Here is an 18,213-nt window from a genome sequence, read left to right as displayed (position 1 = left end):
TTCATACATAATAGCCGCGGGCGATTTTACGTACCCAAAACGATAGATTACCTAAAACTTCAGTAGGCCCTAGGCTAATAAATAAAGACTAGCGATGTTTTCATCAGATGCAACCAAACTAATTTATTTACTTTAATTTAGTAGCCATATTTGGCATATTGTTTAACTTTTTTTGGTAAACTTATAGTCCTTGCAAACACGTGACCTAAATCATGTGATACCTACATCCGCCACCACGGTGGTGTACACCGTACATAAACAATCAGCTGTTCGTCAGCGCTGGACGTGTTCACTGTATGTAAAGAACCGCAGGAAAGGAAAAATACTTTTAAAAACTTGAACTCTTAGGAATTGAAGATCCTTATAGTACTTATACTGTTATTGACAGTTTCGTGGATAATATAAATATGTGGCCGAAATTTCTAAATAAAAATACTGTTAGTAATACTGTTTGCGTTTAGAGTTTAAGTAGACGAATCCGATCGAATGCAGTAATATATTTATAATATAGGTTCTCTAGATCTGGTTAATGTAGATTCTAGATTCTCTGTTAAGTACAAGATTTAGTAACAATAGATCTAGATCTAGTACAACCACACTACTGTAACAAACGTGAGACCACTTAACTCCTAAAAAACCTGCACTGCAACAGCTAATATAATTCATGGGTAATAACCACTGCTGTTTTTAGATCTCAGCCAATCTAGGTAGCATGTTATACAATTTAAGACCCTTATAATCCAGCAGTGAAGTGATCAGACACATTAATACTGATGTTCAACCCTCATGATGGCCAGCCCCCACCTTTTTCTAGCCCACAATAAAACCAAAGAGGAGTCAGTACCACTGACCTCCCCTGAAAATTTCTCACCTCTGTGATACCCAGTCCCACAGAGATAGTATCTCTTATATAATTTATGACCCTCAGGGCCCAGCAGAGAGAACAAAGGGGAAAGTTCCACTGCTCTCCCCTCAACATTTCTCACCTCGATGTCATGTTGTGACATAGTTTGTTTGGCCAACTTAAACACTAAATCCAACCTATCCTAAGCTATTACGCACATTAACTCTAATAACTGCACCAACCAGTATAATTGCCACAAATTGCATTTCAATGTTTTAAAAATTATACATCTTAACCAAGACTATTTATAATGATTTCAAAATTTAATAACACTTATCCCATGTAAATCTAAACTTAGTATTATTCTATCCATTTAAACTGACCCTAACTCTTCCATAACAATAAAAGAATCTACCTGTAACACTATTGTAACACAATCCCAACTTAATTTTTTCTATCCATGATGACAAAAAATAGTGATAATAAACAAAGAATGAGATCTAGGAAACAACACAGCTTTGTTTAGCTTTTAAATTTAAAAAAAAAGTAAAACCCAATGATGCCCTAGAACAGAAGGGGTTGAGTTTTTTTTGAGTTTCTACATTCAAGTATGCCTTTATTTTAAGTATCATTAAGTTCTCCATATATTGCTGAAGTTACTGATCTTATAGCCTGCGGACAGAGAGAGAGAAGTATGCACATGGGCTTTTATATATTAGGATATTTATGTATGCGCATATATACATGTATATATATATATATACATGTATATGTATATATACTTTCAGTAATGAACCACAAATTAACTATAAAGAAAAGCATGGGTCACTCAAACAATGTTATCAAGGCTAGTCAATGCATTGAGATACCTCACTCTTTTCTTTACTATTTTTTATTATTTGAAAGAGTTGCGTTATTATTTATTCAGTTAGTCATTTTCTTTTCTTCTTTTTAGTGCAGATATAAAATGCTTGTGTAACCCTCACTCAGTGGGGATGCTTTTACCCACTGAGGTGTTGTGGTTAAGACAGGCTGACCCTGAGATTTAGTACACACTGACACCGACAGTTGTTGTCAAGTACTCGCTTTATTTACTGCATCGAGCCATGACGAGTTCAAAGAGAAAATACCGAAGAAACAAGAAACCAAGAAAACTGTAGCCCTAAAACAAATGTAAATAAAAAGTTACATAATGTAACTTTTTATTTACATTTGTAACATTCATGACAACACCACGTGTAGGCTACAATATACACGGGTACAATAAAATATGTACTGCCAACAAGTACCAATAAGTAGTACTCTAAATAAATACTTATATAAATACTCATCCTAACTAGTGTGCACATGCAGCACTAGCAGGAATACACAAATAAGTATTTTAACAAACATAATTTATATAACTACACTACCTTCATTAGGTCAACATCTTGGTCACCGTGTCCACAGACGGCAGCCTTACGTGTGACTGACACGGCTAGGCACGAAACTACCCACAGTCCCATGTCACATGATATAGGACACAGGTAACATCGCTCACAAGAGCATGAAAAAAAACTACATCAACAGTTCAGTTGCGGTCCCACAGGGGCCGCAACCCAATGGTTAAAACTTCATTCTTCCCCCCCCCCCCCCCCTTGGCTGGTAACCATATGTGTTACACTTGTTATTATAAACTTATAAAATTAGTGTAGCATTTTAAAATTTAACAAGTGATGGAAAAATCTACTAATTACAAGAAAATGTCAAAAAAAAAGTTTTGTTTGAAAAGGTACTAAAATCCCTTTGTAAAAACACTATAAAAAATCTTTCTAAAAGTTAATGTGTAGTTTACCTGATTCTATTGAGTCACAAGACAATTGTAGCCTAAATTTGGAGCAGACAACACAAGGAAGAAAAATCTAAAATCTCAGTTAATTATCCATTTCCTTTTCATTCTGTTCCTTGCTGTTTGCTACTTCTTTAGTTGGCCATTTAATAATTTGAGTCATAGATAGACTAGCCTAGCTAAGTATTTTAAACAAATATTAGTCTTTTAATAGCACAACACCTTGTTTTCATCCTTAGTACCAACCTTTAAGATGTAAACCAAGTTCTTAGTCTTTTCTCCTACATAAGTATTTAAAGTGACACAAAAAAATATTAACTTAAATTTTTATCTTTTTTTCCCCCAGATTTCTACTTGCAGATCCAGACTATCTATATCTAACACAATAATATTATTTTAAAGTATCTGAACTTTAAAAATAAAAAACAATCACAAGTATGCTAGGTTTGGATAAGAACAAGAAAAGTTTTCTCTTAGTGTATGGATCTGAAACGGGTCAGGCAAAAGCTATTGCTGAAGGCATTGCAGAAAAGGCAACACCATTTGGTCTAAATGCTAATTTGTTTTCTCTAGAGCAAACAGGAAAGCAAGTAAGAAATTAAAATTAATACCCTAATATTGTATTTCTTTCTAAAGCTGTAATTATGAAATTGAAGCTTTATTATGTTTAGTTTGTAATTTTTTATTAAAATAAAACTACACTTTTGGATCTGTCAGTGTTGATGATGCAGTTATTTGTAGCTGTGATCTTGGCACATGAAGGAATAGAATTAGTATACTGTTACATGCCCAGCAGGTTTTAACTTTCCAAAATTGTGTGATGGGTACCCATCAGAGTTTGGTGTTATTTTATCTTTCCTTGCACATTCCTGATTCTGCTTTCAATATTTAATAATAAATATTTTGAAAACAATTTGACCTGCTTAGGGGTCATTCGCTTTTTTTCTATGATTTTATTAAAATTTAATTCTCATGTTAGGATTTAGGGATGCATTACGTTTAGAAAATATAAATTCTTTAAAAGATATTGAAGCAAGGACTGAAGATTATATAACAAAAATATGTAAGTTTTATCCCATCACCCACAACATAAGCACATATTATGTAACATTTTGATAGACCTGTCAACCCTCATAATACACAGCCCCCACCCTCTCCACACACACACTCATAAATCTTATATAAAAAGTGCTTGTACGATATTACCCCTCTGTCAATTACCCAAGTTTATTTTTGAGAAACGCATTTAAAAACTGGCTTGCCTATGTTCAAAATCCAAATATATTTGAACATTGGCCGGTTAAAGTTAGGTGCTATCGGCGACTACACGAACTAGCCCTGCTAGTTTGCAAAGTAGCTGAATTCTGGCTTTGAATGTAACGTGTAACATTAAAAAGCTTATAAAATAAAAAATTCTTTATTTGATTAAAATAAAATTAAAAACTGCTTTAATTGTGTGTAAGCCAATGCCGCTGCCGAGAAAATCGGACAAATCAGCTTTTCACTACCCCCTGCATGTTTAACACTGTTTTTTGCATGCTTTTATTGTGTTTATATTAACATGTTGTACATCATTCTGTTCGTAATTGAATAACCTTTTAAACTGTATAAGTTTAATTTCTGTATTATTTCAGACGTTGAAGAAATCGCAGATTGAATCGCATTTTTTACCCCCCGCGGCGACGTGCCAATTAGGGGGGAGGCTTTTTCACCTTTTTAAAAGAGGGGTGTTACTTTGAGTATATAGACTCTTCGAGTTTTCGTACTACAACTGTGAAACTTGGTAGAAGAATAGATTAAATGTTCACGTATAACGCTCAAGGTTCTTGGGGAAAATATGTTAAATACTTTTGGAGATATCGGACCGCAAAGTTGAACTAACTTCCAGATAGCATCTCTATTCACACTGTCAAACGCCTTTTCGAAGTCGACAAATGTCATGTATAAGGGGGATAGCCACTCAAGGGACTGTTCGATAATGATGCGCAGCGTGGCAATGTGGTCAGTACATGACCTGTCTTGACGAAAACCAGCCTGTTCTTGTCTCAGCTTTTTGTCCAAGGCATCTCTAAGTCTCTCTAGGATGATACTTGTCAGCACCTTACTTGGAACTGAAAGAAGCATTATCCCTCTCCAATTGTTGCATTGTGTCAGGTCTCCCTTCTTTGGCAGTTTTATCAGGTATCCCAGTTTCCAGTCAGATGGGATTATCTCTTCTTCCCAAATCTGCTTAAGTAGAGGATGTAGTATGTCTGCTGATATGGCTGGGTCTGCCTTGAGTGCCTCTGGTGGGATGCCGTCCGGGCCAGCTGCTTTGCCATTTTTCATGCTTTTTATTGCTCTTATTGTTTCTAACTTTGTGGGTGGATCTGTACACACATCTAGTAGGTGATTTGCAGGTGGTATATCCGGGATGTTTGATGAGAGAGGATGGTTTAAAATCAAAGTGTTGTACCCATCTGTCTCTCTGTTCTGTGTCACTTGTTAAGATATTTCCTACTTTATCCTTTACTGGTTTGTTGGGATTAATGTTCTTACCTGATAGTGTCCTGGTTACCTCATAGAGCCTCTTCATTTTTCCTTGTCGTGCCGCAGTTTCTGCCTCCTCTATCATCTCCTGTATAAACTGTCTTTTGTCTTCTTTTGCACTTTTCCTGACCATGCGATTTACTTCACAATAATATGTTATGAGGTTTATTTTCTCTTTTTCATCCTTACATTTGTTAATCTTCTGCTTTATCTCTTTTCTATCTTCAATTTTGGCCCATGTCTCTGTTGTGATCCATACTTTTTGTTCATTTTTTCTTCTCCCCAATATGTCAGTGCATGTTGACTTCCATAATTCCTGTACTAGCTGCATCCCGTGCTCCGCCACGGTAAATCTTTTTAAAATATACCAACTTTGGAACAGAACAAAACAAACAAAAACACAACACAAACAAAACACAACCACAACACAACCACATTACAACCACAACACAATCACAACCACAACACAACCACAACACACGGTAAATCTTTTCTAAATGTACCAAGTTGGGAACAGAACAAAACTAAATACAACACAAACGAACGCAAAGAAAAAACAAACACAACACTCAACATAAACTCAATTTAAATGTAATCATAAAGGCATATTGCTCACAGTCTATCCCATAGCGCCAAATCGCGCCCTTTCCGAGCGCCGGCGGAAAATCTCGATTTACACCCTCCCACCTCCCTCAAACTTTCGATTTCCGTCCTCCCCCCCCCCCCCCCCCCCCTCTTGCTATGCCTCTGTTATAAAACCCCTAGCTTTTTCGCAAATAAATTAAAGGCAGTATTTAGAATATCCGTGTTTTACCGACCATATTGCACTTTATAAATTCATGCATTTTTTTCAGTACTTTTAAAAATTTACAATAAAGTTTCATGACTAAAACCATTGCGCACCTAATGAACGTGATGAATTAATATAGTAATGGAGAATAGTTGATTAAAAATTATAATTAGTAAACAGTACATTCAGTGAATAAAATAAATAAGAGATAGCCTTTTATCAATCAATGCTAATAATAATATTCCAACTATAATGTACTCTTACACGTCTGCATAATTTGCATTCACATTTTGCTAATTATATTATTCCAACAATTATTCCGTCTTGCAGATTTTGCATTCACATTTTTAGCGTGAGTTCAATTTATCTTTGAATTACCTCCATTGGCAAAATTACTAAGCAGTTTAATTAGATTTTTCTACCGTACTGTTATTATGTTATTAATATGTATCCACTTTTTCTGGGAATATTAACGAAAACGATATTTGACATTGATCCTTTTAATATGTTTTAGCAATGTGCGTGTATTTAATATTCTCTTTACGTTATGCAAAATTGTACAAACAGTGGAAATTATAAAATAGCTCTATGCCGTTATATAAACAAACCCTACTCTATTACCTATAATAAGACACTGCGGTGCACTGAAAAGCACAGCATGGTGCGATGATTACTTTTATGGTTTCAAAATCTATAGCGATGACAGAAGGACTGACACACGCTCAGCCCGCTTATATTATAGATTCCTAGCCATTTTTGCTCTACTGTTACCTCTACTGTATCCTCTGCCAGGCAGGAGAGTGCTTCATACCTTTTTTTTTTACTGCGCAGTTAAAGTCTTCCTTTATTTTTGGACACCTAAGAAATGTTGTATTGAATTTAAAGTGCGGTTTACCAGCTCGATCCCTGTAGGATTTTAGTTTTAATTTTAGTATTGCAACCACGAGTTGGTGGTCTGAGGCTGCATCTGCACCTCGTTTCGCCCTAACATCCATTAAACTTCTTCTCCACTTTCTGGAAACTGTGATGTGATCAATTTGGTTTGGATTATGTAATACCCCCCTTCAATTAACAAATTAATAAAAATATTTCTAAAAAGATTTTTGTGACTTTTTTCTGTGACTTTATTTCTGTGACTTTTTTTCCGATAAAATTTTTCCACTGTGACTTTTTTTCCTAGCAAAAACTGTGGCTATGTAAAGCCAAATAGTGATCTATAGGGTTGAGTTCTAGCACCCAAGTTTAGGTTCCACAAGTAAGCAATGTGTGGTTTATACATGGTATTTGGTCTCTGTGTAGCATCAATGTCAGAACTGAGTAGAGACCATCACTGTAGTATGTAGATTTAATATAGTTTTAAAAGTATGTTAAATTTAATGGGGTATTTTGAATGGTAGGGACCAAGCCATGACTTCATATACAGATGATTGTTATATTTTGCCAACATACATAATGTAAAGTGTGTGGTTGACTTTCTATTTTCCCTGTCATTCCAGAATTTTAGTCCATTATTTTTTTTTTGTTCTCCTAGAACTTACCATGTACATTGAACAGTAATATTTAAATTTTGGGACCACTTTTGATTTTAAAAGTAAAGTTATGTAAATTGTTGGATAGTTTTCTTTTTACAAGCTTTTATTTGACTCACTGTCACTGTCTGTTGTCAGTCTGTCTAGATCAAAATGCCCAAGCGAAATTGCAGGCATTTCTGACATATACTGTTCGTAGTTGGTACGTGGGTCAAGACATGAAGACAATGCAACATGACATGAAATTTGACTTAATGGAGACAAGCGAGTTGACGAGATTCCTTCCATAGTATTGTTGACATGGAATAAAAACGTGCTTTTTAGATTTAGACCGTAAAAAAAAATAAAAAAAAAAACTTAAGCCTAAAATTAATTTAGAAATTTTATATTTTTAGAATAAATGCTATAAAAGTTGTAAATCCAGAGAACTTGAAAATAATTTGTTGAGTTTAAGGCTACATTTCTATTTATTTTCATCAAGCCTAAGTTATAACCGGATGTTTCACTTTCGTAAGACAAATATTGATTGGCTGTACTGTAACTTAGTGATCGATAACTATTTGTTTACAAAACTTTGCAGATCAAGTTTTTAAATAACAATGCAAATTTAAAACCCCATGACTTAGTTTTCTATTTTTAGCTTACAATGTGTACAATAAAATTAATGTCGGCCTATCCAATAGCAGGATGCCATTGTTTATGTCGCCATTACACGTGAAAACCAAATTGTTTTTGCTTTTTTAAAATTTTTATTTAGTTACCGAAAATATTATAAACATCAAATACATCCAATCTTTAGTAAAGTCCGAAAAAAACCAGACAGGCAGGATTTTATAACCATATTAATTGTAACTACGCTGTGCATGATTTTTAAATGAATTTATACACCTCTCAAATACCTTTGAGACTTTTCTCGCTGGTGTCCATTGGTTGCCTGATTAATTTTTTATGAATTAATTAAAATTTTGTTCAAATTAATAGGCTGTCCCATCAAACGCTTTCGCGCTAGTAGACACGCAGCATCATGTTCAATAGGTGCGCAATGGTTTTTAGTCATGCAACTCTATTGTAAATAAAACATGTAAAGTACTAAAAAAAATTTCATAAAAAAACATTTTAGTAACAAGCTTTTATGTAAAAATGCACTAAAAAGGAGAATATAAATTATACACTACTATTTAAATAACTATAAATAAAAGCGTGGGTCTCTTCCTAAAAATTAGTAAAGGTATCCAATAGATACTACAGTGACCCACGCTTTTCTTTATAGTTATTTAAATAGTAGTCTATACTTTATTTTCTCCTTTTTAGTGCATAATTACATAAAAGCTTGTTATTAAAGCATTTTTTATTTTAAAAAATTTACAAGCTTTTATTTAACTCACTTCCTCGTTTAGATCAAAACGCCAGAGCGATTCAGACACTTCTAACCGGCAGATTTGTTTCAACATTGGCACGTGGGTCAAGACATGAATACAATGCAGCATGACATTAAATTTGACTTTTTTGTTTGCCTGATTAATTTTTTATGAATTAATATTTTGTCCAAATTAGTAGGCTGTCTCATCAAACTATTCTGCTTTATTAGACATGCGTCGTCGCGTTCAATAGGGCATCATCATTTTCAATAGGTGCGCAATGGTTTTAGTCATGTAACTATTGTAAATAAAACATGTAAAGTGCTAAAAAAAATTCATAAAAAAACGTTTTAATAACAAGCTTTTATGTAATACTGCACTAAAAAGTAGAAAATAAATTATACACTACTATTTAAATAATTATAAAGAAAAGCGTTGGTCTCTTCCTAAATATTAGTAAAGGTACCCTATAGATACTAAATTGATAATTAAATAGTAGTGTATAATTTTTATTTTCTACTTTTTAGTGCATTATTACATAAAAGCTTGTTATAAAAAAGTTTTTTATGAATTTTTTTTTATAGTTGTCTCAATCTTTTTTTTTAAAATGTGTATTTATACAATCATCATCATCATCTTTTCTTTGCTGTGTCCAAGACACATGGAGCAGCCACAGAGAGCTCTTTCTGTTTTGCTTGAGTTATAATCTTGTGAATTTAAAAAACATGAACAATTTGATGCATGCAATAAAAAACAATGTGATTGAACAATTTTAAAACTAATTGTACATTATTATTTTCTCTGGACAGTTCAACATAGAAAAAGAAGATTGTATGGTTATAATTATGTCAACAACAGGAGATGGTAATCCACCAGCTAATGCAGAAAAGTTTATGCGCAGATTAAAAAATAGAACGCTCAATAAAGATTATTTAATCCATTTAGGATATGCTCTTTTAGGTGAGTCAATGTACATTTTCTAAATTTGTCTCTGTTTGAAATGCCCAGTTAAACAGATTTTTATTTTATTTTAGGTCTTGGAGATACTAACTACTCAAACTTCTGTCGATGTGCTAAAGATTTAGATAAAAGATTAGAAGAACTTGGTGCCAGAAGATTTTACACTACTGGATTTGCTGATGATGCTGTTGGGTTTGTCTTGTTATCCTTTTCTTAAAAGCAAACATGCAGCATGTTTTTGACTGTGTAGCTCAAACACTATGTTTTTGTGTTATAAAATTAAGTGTGTATAACTTTATTAGACTTTAAGTTAATTCTTTTCCAAACTCTATTTTCAAATACTCTGCTTTGTTTTTTTGGTGTTACAGGCTTGAATTAGTTGCAGACCCATGGCTGGATGGCTTATACCCTGCATTGCTGAAGTTTCTTGGTGTTGATCATATAAAGGACACCAACATAACACAATGTATTAACAAATTGACAATAGAGGCTTCAGATACAGTACAAAGTACTCAAATAACTTATGATGATACCCAAAAATTTGTTTCTCAATCTACTATAAATGAAGATGAAGTCTCAAATTCCATTAAAACTAAGCCTAACAGAACAAATAAAGAAAAAACCTGTATCCCAAACACGCTGGTAAATGGTTCACCTTTATCATCTCCTCATGCTTCACTATCAGGCAAGGATTTGACAGTACCTGTTTTACCTCCGCCATTTTTAGAAGCTGTATTTTCTAATGAAGCTGTAGAGGTAACTGATGTTATTTTAACTTCAACTCACAAACCAGAGTTATATTCCAGGGTAGCACCAACTATTTTTCCTATAATTAACCTTTTGTTTATTTAATACCTACATGTCAATGGTCTTGGTCGCAAAATGAAGTCGGAAAATTTCTGGTTTTTTGCATAAATGAAAAGCTACTATGACTGTGTACAGTAGCTAAAAATTTCAAATGATAATTCAGATATAATCATTGGACTGGGAACTAATCGCCTAATATCTCTGGCAGGGATGTGACTTTTCAGATTTTTAGCGGATATCCAATTTTGCCATTTCAGCTGCTATTTTCTTCTGGTAATTTCATTTTTTCCTAACTTTTCTGTCCATTTTCAATTTTACCGTTTTTTTATGAAGTTTAAAAAGTAGGGGAAAAAAAGGAAATTACCTCCCTTACTTAGGTCAAACACAATCAAATACATACATTTCTTTTCGATTGAACAATTGCGCTAGATCTGACTGCTAGATTGAGATTAAATGTAAGTCAAGATTTAGAATTTCAGCAGATTTCCGAATTTTTCAGAACACACATTTTTTCAGTACAAATTTTCCACTGATATTTTCAGTTTAATATTTATAAAAAACACGGAAGAAAGTGATCTAGGAAAATGCTACTATTCAAATGAAACATAACTTACATCTCTCAAGCCTACATGTGCTGTAGTCTAGCTATAGCCTAATTTATCTATTGGTATTTTAACTCGCCCAAATCTACAGTTTCTCTGCTTCTAATTCTATTTTATTTTGCAACCTAAAATTAATGTTGCAAAAATTTCAAAAGGTGATTATGAAGACTAGACTGACCCGCCCCTCCTTGTAGCAACAGTGGCTCTTGTAACCTCACTATGACCCTAAGTATGTGTTTGGTACTGCTTGTTTGGGGAAAATTAAAAATAATGTCACAGTCAATCTCAATTTTCCTACTGATTTAAAAGCTAATGTGAACTCAATGTGACCCCCACTGTTTCTTGTTTGTGGAAGAAAAAATATGAAATTGACTGCTTTTAATAAAAGGGTTGGGTCCGTAATTTTGTGATGAGGGGGAGAGGGGTTTAGATAGTGTGACGTCATACTGTTGCATTTTTAAAAAAAAGTAATGTTAGAAACTGAATTTTAACCATTATTTTGCGTTTTAGAAAATTGTTTTAATAAGTTATAATAGAAATTGATTAAAATACCTTATGTTGGTCAAGCTCAGTTAATACTTTAGAAAAAAATGAATGTTTAAAAAAAATCAAATGCACTTTTAAGGAGAGGGGAGGAGGCTGTTGTTGGCTGAGATTTGACGTCATTTTAAGGTGGAGGCTGGCTTGTTGTCACATGTGAAGGAGAGGTAAAAACGTCCAATAAATAGTGCAACGTCATTTATGGATAACTCCTAACAAACTAAAGCAATTCCTTATAAATAACAATGTGGCTTGGCTATTAAAATAGTTAATTTTGGTTCAAATGTTTTTACAAGTATTAATTCCAAAACACTTTTTAAAATAAGCATCAGACCCTTTCTAATTTCAGCTAATCTGGTCGATTTCATGTGCCATCACATGAATTAAAACTTTCAAATTACAATTAATCTAAATATAGTCTCTTTACAGGTAAAGGCTTACATTTTTACCATGCTTATCTTTAAAAGAATATAAATTATAAAGAAAAATTTCAAATTGAAAACAAGAGTACAACTAGATCAGTACATTTTAAATTAGCTTTATGTTAAAATAAAACTTAATTGCCACTTTTGTTACATTGTAAAATTAAATTTAAAAAAAAAGTTTTTTATAAGGTAAACATTTAATTGCAATTAGACAAAACTTTCAGTGTGATTTTAGAGTTACAGAAACTTCTTTTATTTTAATTATTAGCTATAATAAACAATTAGTTAGCACAGTAACAGTGTGAGACTGCTTTAATTGTGATGAAAAATATAAAAAACATTGAGTTCTTGGACCAAATAAAATTTCCTATTTTTTTGTCATGGTCTGGTCACATCCTTGTTTTGGCTTTTAAAATCTTGGCGCAAAACGAATGGTTGTGCATATCTGTCAATCTGCTTACTATTATGTAAGATAACCCATTATTTATAGGCAACCTCAAAGGGGTCAGCATAGTCGAGTCTGTAAAAGCTCATGGTTGCTTAACTGAAAAGTCTCGAGTTTGAACCCTTGGGCAGATGAGGCTCGTTAGCTGAGGACAGCCACTCTTCTAGGAGAGACAACTCCAAAATCAAACAACTGCTGCCTTGTAGTTTGTTCTTGGTTGGACAAAGGCTATGGAAGCAAATCCAAAACGAAAAGCAGGCTGAAATTGGAGTCAATGACCTCAACGGCGCATATCCAGTTGACACTTATCCTGAATTGTGATGGAGCCGTGGTTGAGTCAGCAAGAGATCATGGTTGATAAATTTCTAAAAAGTCTTGAGTTCAAACCCTCTGGCAGATAAGGCTCGATCCCCCATTACAACACTCTTCACTAGGTCCTCCATTACAACACTCTTCACTAGGTCCTCCATTACAACAATCTTCACTAGGTCCCCCATTACAACACTATTCACAAGGTCCTCCATTACAACACAATTCACAAGGTCCTACATTACAACACTCTTCACTAGGTCCTCCTTTAAAACAATTAGTTCTTTCCTTATAACATTCTTTACAAGGGCTTGACTTGCAACACTTAGGGGGTGAGTGCATGTGGATACATGTACTAAACACATGTACATCTAGCCAAGAAGAAGATAGGCTTATTGTGCATGTGTACTAGATAATCCAAGGGTAAAAGTCATTTTAGTAAACCCTGGAAAATAACTCCAGGCTGAAGAGTTACTTTTTTAAATTATTAATCAAAAATAATTAAATGTGAAAATTTTAAAAAGAAGTAGTTTTCTTCTTAGTTTTTAGTGTTGGAAGGGATCGAGCCTTATCTGCCAGAGGGTTTGAATTTGAGACTTTTTTCGAATTTATCAACCATGAGCTTTTTGCCAAATCGACCACGCCTCCAACACAATTAAGGATACGTGTCAACTGGTTATGAGCCATTGAGGCCATTGAAATAGTTTTCTAATTTGGAAGGTTTGTAATCACAAAGGACCTAGTTTTACATGCTTTTTATTTAACTTCCTCTGTCGTCTTGGCGGAGTAATAGCAAATGAAAAATTCAACCACTTCTAGAACCCCTTTATTTCAATATAGGACAGCACAGTAGAGTGTGATCTCTAACCTAAGTGTCTCGAGTTCAGATCCTGCGAACTTGAGATGTTAAGCGTCCATCCAGATCTGATCTAATAATAAACACTACGGAAAATATTAAATCCATATATCACTTAATAGGCACACAAAACGTTATTGAAATAATAACTTACTAGTGAGTTTTGAGAGGACTATTTTTTTGTAGACATCCACATCTTGGGAGGGGGTTTCATAAGTCCGAAATTTCAATGGATGTTATAAACTATTGCCCCCTAGTAGTGCAACACTTAAAAACACAAATATTCATTGTGTATTCATTTTTTCTTTAGTCATAGGTTCTTCTTGATATTGTGTATCATATATTTATGCTACTTGTATATAAATGCAGTGGTACTTAAATACAGCTAAAAGGGGAAAGTATTATTTATTTGGTTCCCAGAAAAAAGCGCAAACAGAAAAGTGCGCAACCAGAAAAAACACAACGAAAAATGTGCAAAGGAGAAATTTAGCACAAAGACCTATATGGACCTAATGTCTATTATTTTCTTGGTCAATAACTATTCAACTACTATTCTCGTATTAAATAAACATAAAACTATCCTTCATATCAACATAACACGAAGTATCTCTCACATTCTCCCTAGTCCGAACTACCTAGCTTGCATACCATAACAACCCGTTCCTATGCCAAAACTTCACTCTCTTTTATCCGCTTCATCAAACATGCATTCGTCATATCTCTCATTTAATACAAGAATCGTAGTTGAATAAATATTGACCAAGAAAATAACAGGCATTGTGTTAAGCGATTATCGCCTGTATCGTGGTGATGGGAATGCACATGGTAGTGGTATGCTTTAAATGGTAGTAGATGACGTGATCAAACACGACACTCTCACAGCAACCCTAACAGTCATGTATAAATGTGTAATCTAGTCCATATAGGTCTTTGTGCTAAATTTCTCTTTTGCACATTTTTCGTTGTTTTTTCTGCGCTTTTTTCTGTTTGAGCTTTTTTCTGTTTGCGTTTTTTTCCGTTTGCGCTTTTTTCTGGTCACCTATTTATTTATAACTGAATGACCATACTGTTTTTCAATTAACCCATACTTTCATTTATAGTTATACAAATATTCTTCTTTTTAGTTCATAAATAAGTGCTTGTTATTATACATTCTTAGTATATTTTTTATCATAAAAGTAATAATCTAAATATTATTTTCTGTTGAAATCTTCTAGAATTATTAGCAAGTATAGTTGGTGTTAGAGCTAAGACTACGTTTTATGGGTTGGAGAAAGTTTAAATTGTGTTCAAGATGTGGGTGTAGTTTTAAATCAGAATTAAAGTTAAAGATGGTGTTGATTCAAACATAGTATTTTCTCTGGAACTAGCTTTTGATTTTATACTAATACAATTGAATGTTCACTTATGTTTGAATTCCAGCTTTCTACATTAAAGTACCAGAATGGTTGCAAAATGCCTTGTGCTGCATCAAGTATTTTTCATGCTCCTGTTATAACTGCTAAAGTTCTTACAAATTCAAAAGCCTTGAAGAAAACATTGCTGCTACAATTGAACATCAAAGTAAGAATTAAATAACTTTTTATAAATAAATCAGGTACTGTATAATACATTATTTAAAAATGGATTATTCAGTGGTATAGTGTTTTTTAAAATGGATTTTTAAATATATATATATATATATATATATATATATATGTGCATGTATGTATGTTTATGTATATATGTGTGTATTTGTATATGTATGTGTGTATATGTTTATTTATGTATATATATGTATAGATATGTGCATGTATGCACATATACTTGTAGATAGGTAGATTAAGCACTAATTATTTTGAAATTAAGTGATGCATCGTATTTTTAGAACGCTGATTTTTCTTATGCCCCTGGTGATGCAGTTTCTATCATTTGTCCCAACAACTCAAGTGAGGTTGATCTTCTTTTAGAAAGGTATTTGTTGCATAGTTTCTCTGTTATTGTAATAATTTTTAGAGAAATTAAATTGTATGTAGGCCTACAAGTGATAATGTTATTAATTAAATTTCTTTTTTGTTTCGTTTAGAATTGGGATGGTTAATCATGCAGATGAAAAATTGACACTTTCTGTTATACCAAATACTTCAAAGCTGCGAGCTGCTGTACCATCTCATATACATGTCACTTCTACTTTAAGGCACATTTTTACAACTTGCTTAAATATTCGAGAACCCCCTAGCAAGGTATTGTTTGTTTTTTTTTTGTTTTTTTTTTTTTTTTTAATTCTACATACCTCATCAGAATACCTTTATTTTAGTGCTAATTAGCAGAAAACACAAACATGCATTGGCCTTGAACTGAGGCCTCTATTTTCAATGTATAGGAAAATGAGATATTTCCAATGTTTGAATCCACAGAAGATCTTTACCTTTAATGGGTTTACTAAATATTATTTAAATTATTACCGATTCTACATAGTTGTTACAGCTAGAGACAATGTATCCTGCAGTTATGAAGTGAGAGGGTTTACACGACCATCCTGTTCCTCTCTAACCATTCAGGAGTTGATCATTGAGTTCCGACTTAAAGTACAATGACATCAACACAGACAAATGACTGGACAGGATGACATTAGTTCACTTTACTGTTTATTGCACTAAAAGAATAAATATGACAATTTAAACAAACAATACTATGACGTGACTACATTACGACATCACCCAGCTTCAACGAATCTACACTGAAATGTCACATTCTTGCGTACTGTGTCATACAGCCACAATCTTTATTTTATATTAAATCTTTTCACAACACACATACTCTCGTACCCTATCATTCACATCATAACACTAGTCCATACCATAAAATATTAAGACCAAACTGATTTAGGGCATGAATGAATTGTTTTAAAACGTTTGGCATCTCAGTTAATGGACATCAAGGTTGCAAGCCGAACAGTTTTATTTAACTTTTGCACATATGCTAGTCCTTATGATTTAGATTATTCATTTTTATCTATTAACCCTTTGAGCCCTGGCTTCCCTGACCTAATTTCTCCCATTTCCTGAGCTCCCAGGGCCAAACCAATTTTCACTTATCTGCTTCTAACTTTGCCTATAACTTTTGAACCGTTTAAGATAATCAAGCCAAATTTGGTATCCAGACTCAGGATCAAACAACAATGAAGCAAGATTCTGAAATTCTTTTTTTTTTACAATGTTTGAACAGAACAATGTATATAAATCGAACACATAATTATTGTTTTGATAGAACATAGAAGAAACCAATTCACATTTAGTAATTGTTTTGTTATTATTGATACCTGGCCATACTAGTTCATCGCCAGTAGTCCACTTTTGTGTGATAACTTTCAAAACAGTTATCACTGCCGGACCCGATGCAAAGAAAAACTTCGCATGTTTTGCACCAGTAAACAGGTTTTTTTTTCCGTTTCGGCAAGTCTTTGTCATTGGCACCACGTGCATCTGACCGTACTGGAACAGTTTCATTGTCACTGTCAATTTCAATGGCACTGTGTTCAGTCTCAAATTCAACGTCACTATCATCACAATATAGACCAGGAATATTATCTTCTTCAACAGAATCAATAAGTAGTTGTATTGCTGGAGATGCTGTCATTCTACTTCTTTTGTTGATATTTCGGTCTTTTGCTTCATCTTTTGCACCAACTTTTTGTGATGAAGTCGACGGCTGTGGCTCAGCTTTTTGTTTCGGCGGCATTGCTACGGAATGTAAATACTTTCACTTTTCCTAAAAATCAATTTTTAAAATCATAATTCCGCACTCAAAAGACAGATGCAAAGTTTTAGTCAGTCTTCCGCTTATTATATTTAATTAGACGGTATACCGGCCGCTAGGAATATGACGCTAGATCATCGGGCCAGAAAACCGGCTTTTCGGGCGTATATGCCTAATGTTGAAGCTGGTATACCGGCCTGGCGGGCTCAAAGGGTTAACTTTTTTAATTTAATTTATTTACCATGAACTAATTCATTATGAAAATTATGTAATGTTGAAACATTTTAATTTGAACTTAAAATTATTTATCTTTAATTAATCATTGAGCTAATAAAAAAAAATTCTGTTAATTTTGTGCCTTGGTCACTCCCCTAAATGGTACAACCAGTACAATCCACAACCTCCAGACCCCCCCCCCCCCCCTCCTTGCAATGCTCTCAAATATTCACGAGGTTACAAATCTATAATATCCAAAACCAAAAGATATTGTACCATATATGAAAACGTTTAATTTATTATGGCACATTTGGAATAACATTGAGCATTAATTACCAAACAGGGCAGGGCAGCATAGTTCACTGCATTACACAGGGGAGCATAATTTAATTTAAGGGGTAAGGGAACAGTTCACTGATTAGGCCAAGGCAGCATAG

At 33.6% G+C, this 18,213-nt stretch overlaps 2 protein-coding genes across 29 annotated transcripts in view; one reads left to right on the top strand and one right to left on the bottom strand.

The window, feature by feature from the left end:
* The window catches only part of LOC131949763 (D-ribitol-5-phosphate cytidylyltransferase), a 23,493-nt gene extending 20,801 nt beyond the window's left edge, over positions 1 to 2,692 (bottom strand). The window contains exon 1 of one of the 2 annotated variants that reach the window (XM_059311695.1): positions 2,679 to 2,692. Coding sequence is in view for 1 of the 2 variants with exons in the window: in XM_059311683.1 (XP_059167666.1) it covers positions 132 to 157 (26 nt within the window). In the remaining variant the exon portion in view is untranslated. Of the gene's footprint in view, positions 1 to 131; positions 164 to 2,678 lie in introns of those variants that run through there. The other variant, XM_059311683.1, reaches the window with a different exon arrangement.
* The window catches only part of LOC131949761 (methionine synthase reductase), a gene marked incomplete at its 3' end in the record, with an annotated part of 20,971 nt that overhangs the window by 2,035 nt on the left and 723 nt on the right, over positions 1 to 18,213 (top strand). For 6 of the 27 annotated variants that reach the window (XM_059311674.1, XM_059311665.1, XM_059311661.1 and 3 more), the window contains 8 exon segments: positions 2,266 to 2,370; positions 3,019 to 3,262; positions 9,688 to 9,838; positions 9,913 to 10,030; positions 10,207 to 10,594; positions 15,245 to 15,385; positions 15,690 to 15,775; positions 15,888 to 16,044. In XM_059311674.1, the coding sequence (XP_059167657.1) occupies positions 3,110 to 3,262; positions 9,688 to 9,838; positions 9,913 to 10,030; positions 10,207 to 10,594; positions 15,245 to 15,385; positions 15,690 to 15,775; positions 15,888 to 16,044 (1,194 nt within the window). 27 annotated transcript variants of the gene reach the window in all.

Source organism: Physella acuta, unplaced genomic scaffold (genome assembly GCF_028476545.2).
Source record: "Physella acuta isolate Inbredline_101_S28 unplaced genomic scaffold, ASM2847654v3 ptg000713l, whole genome shotgun sequence".
Classification (NCBI taxonomy): domain Eukaryota; kingdom Metazoa; phylum Mollusca; class Gastropoda; family Physidae; genus Physella; species Physella acuta.
Note: the sequence above shows the minus strand (reverse complement) of the source record. Positions and strands in the feature narration are given on the sequence as shown.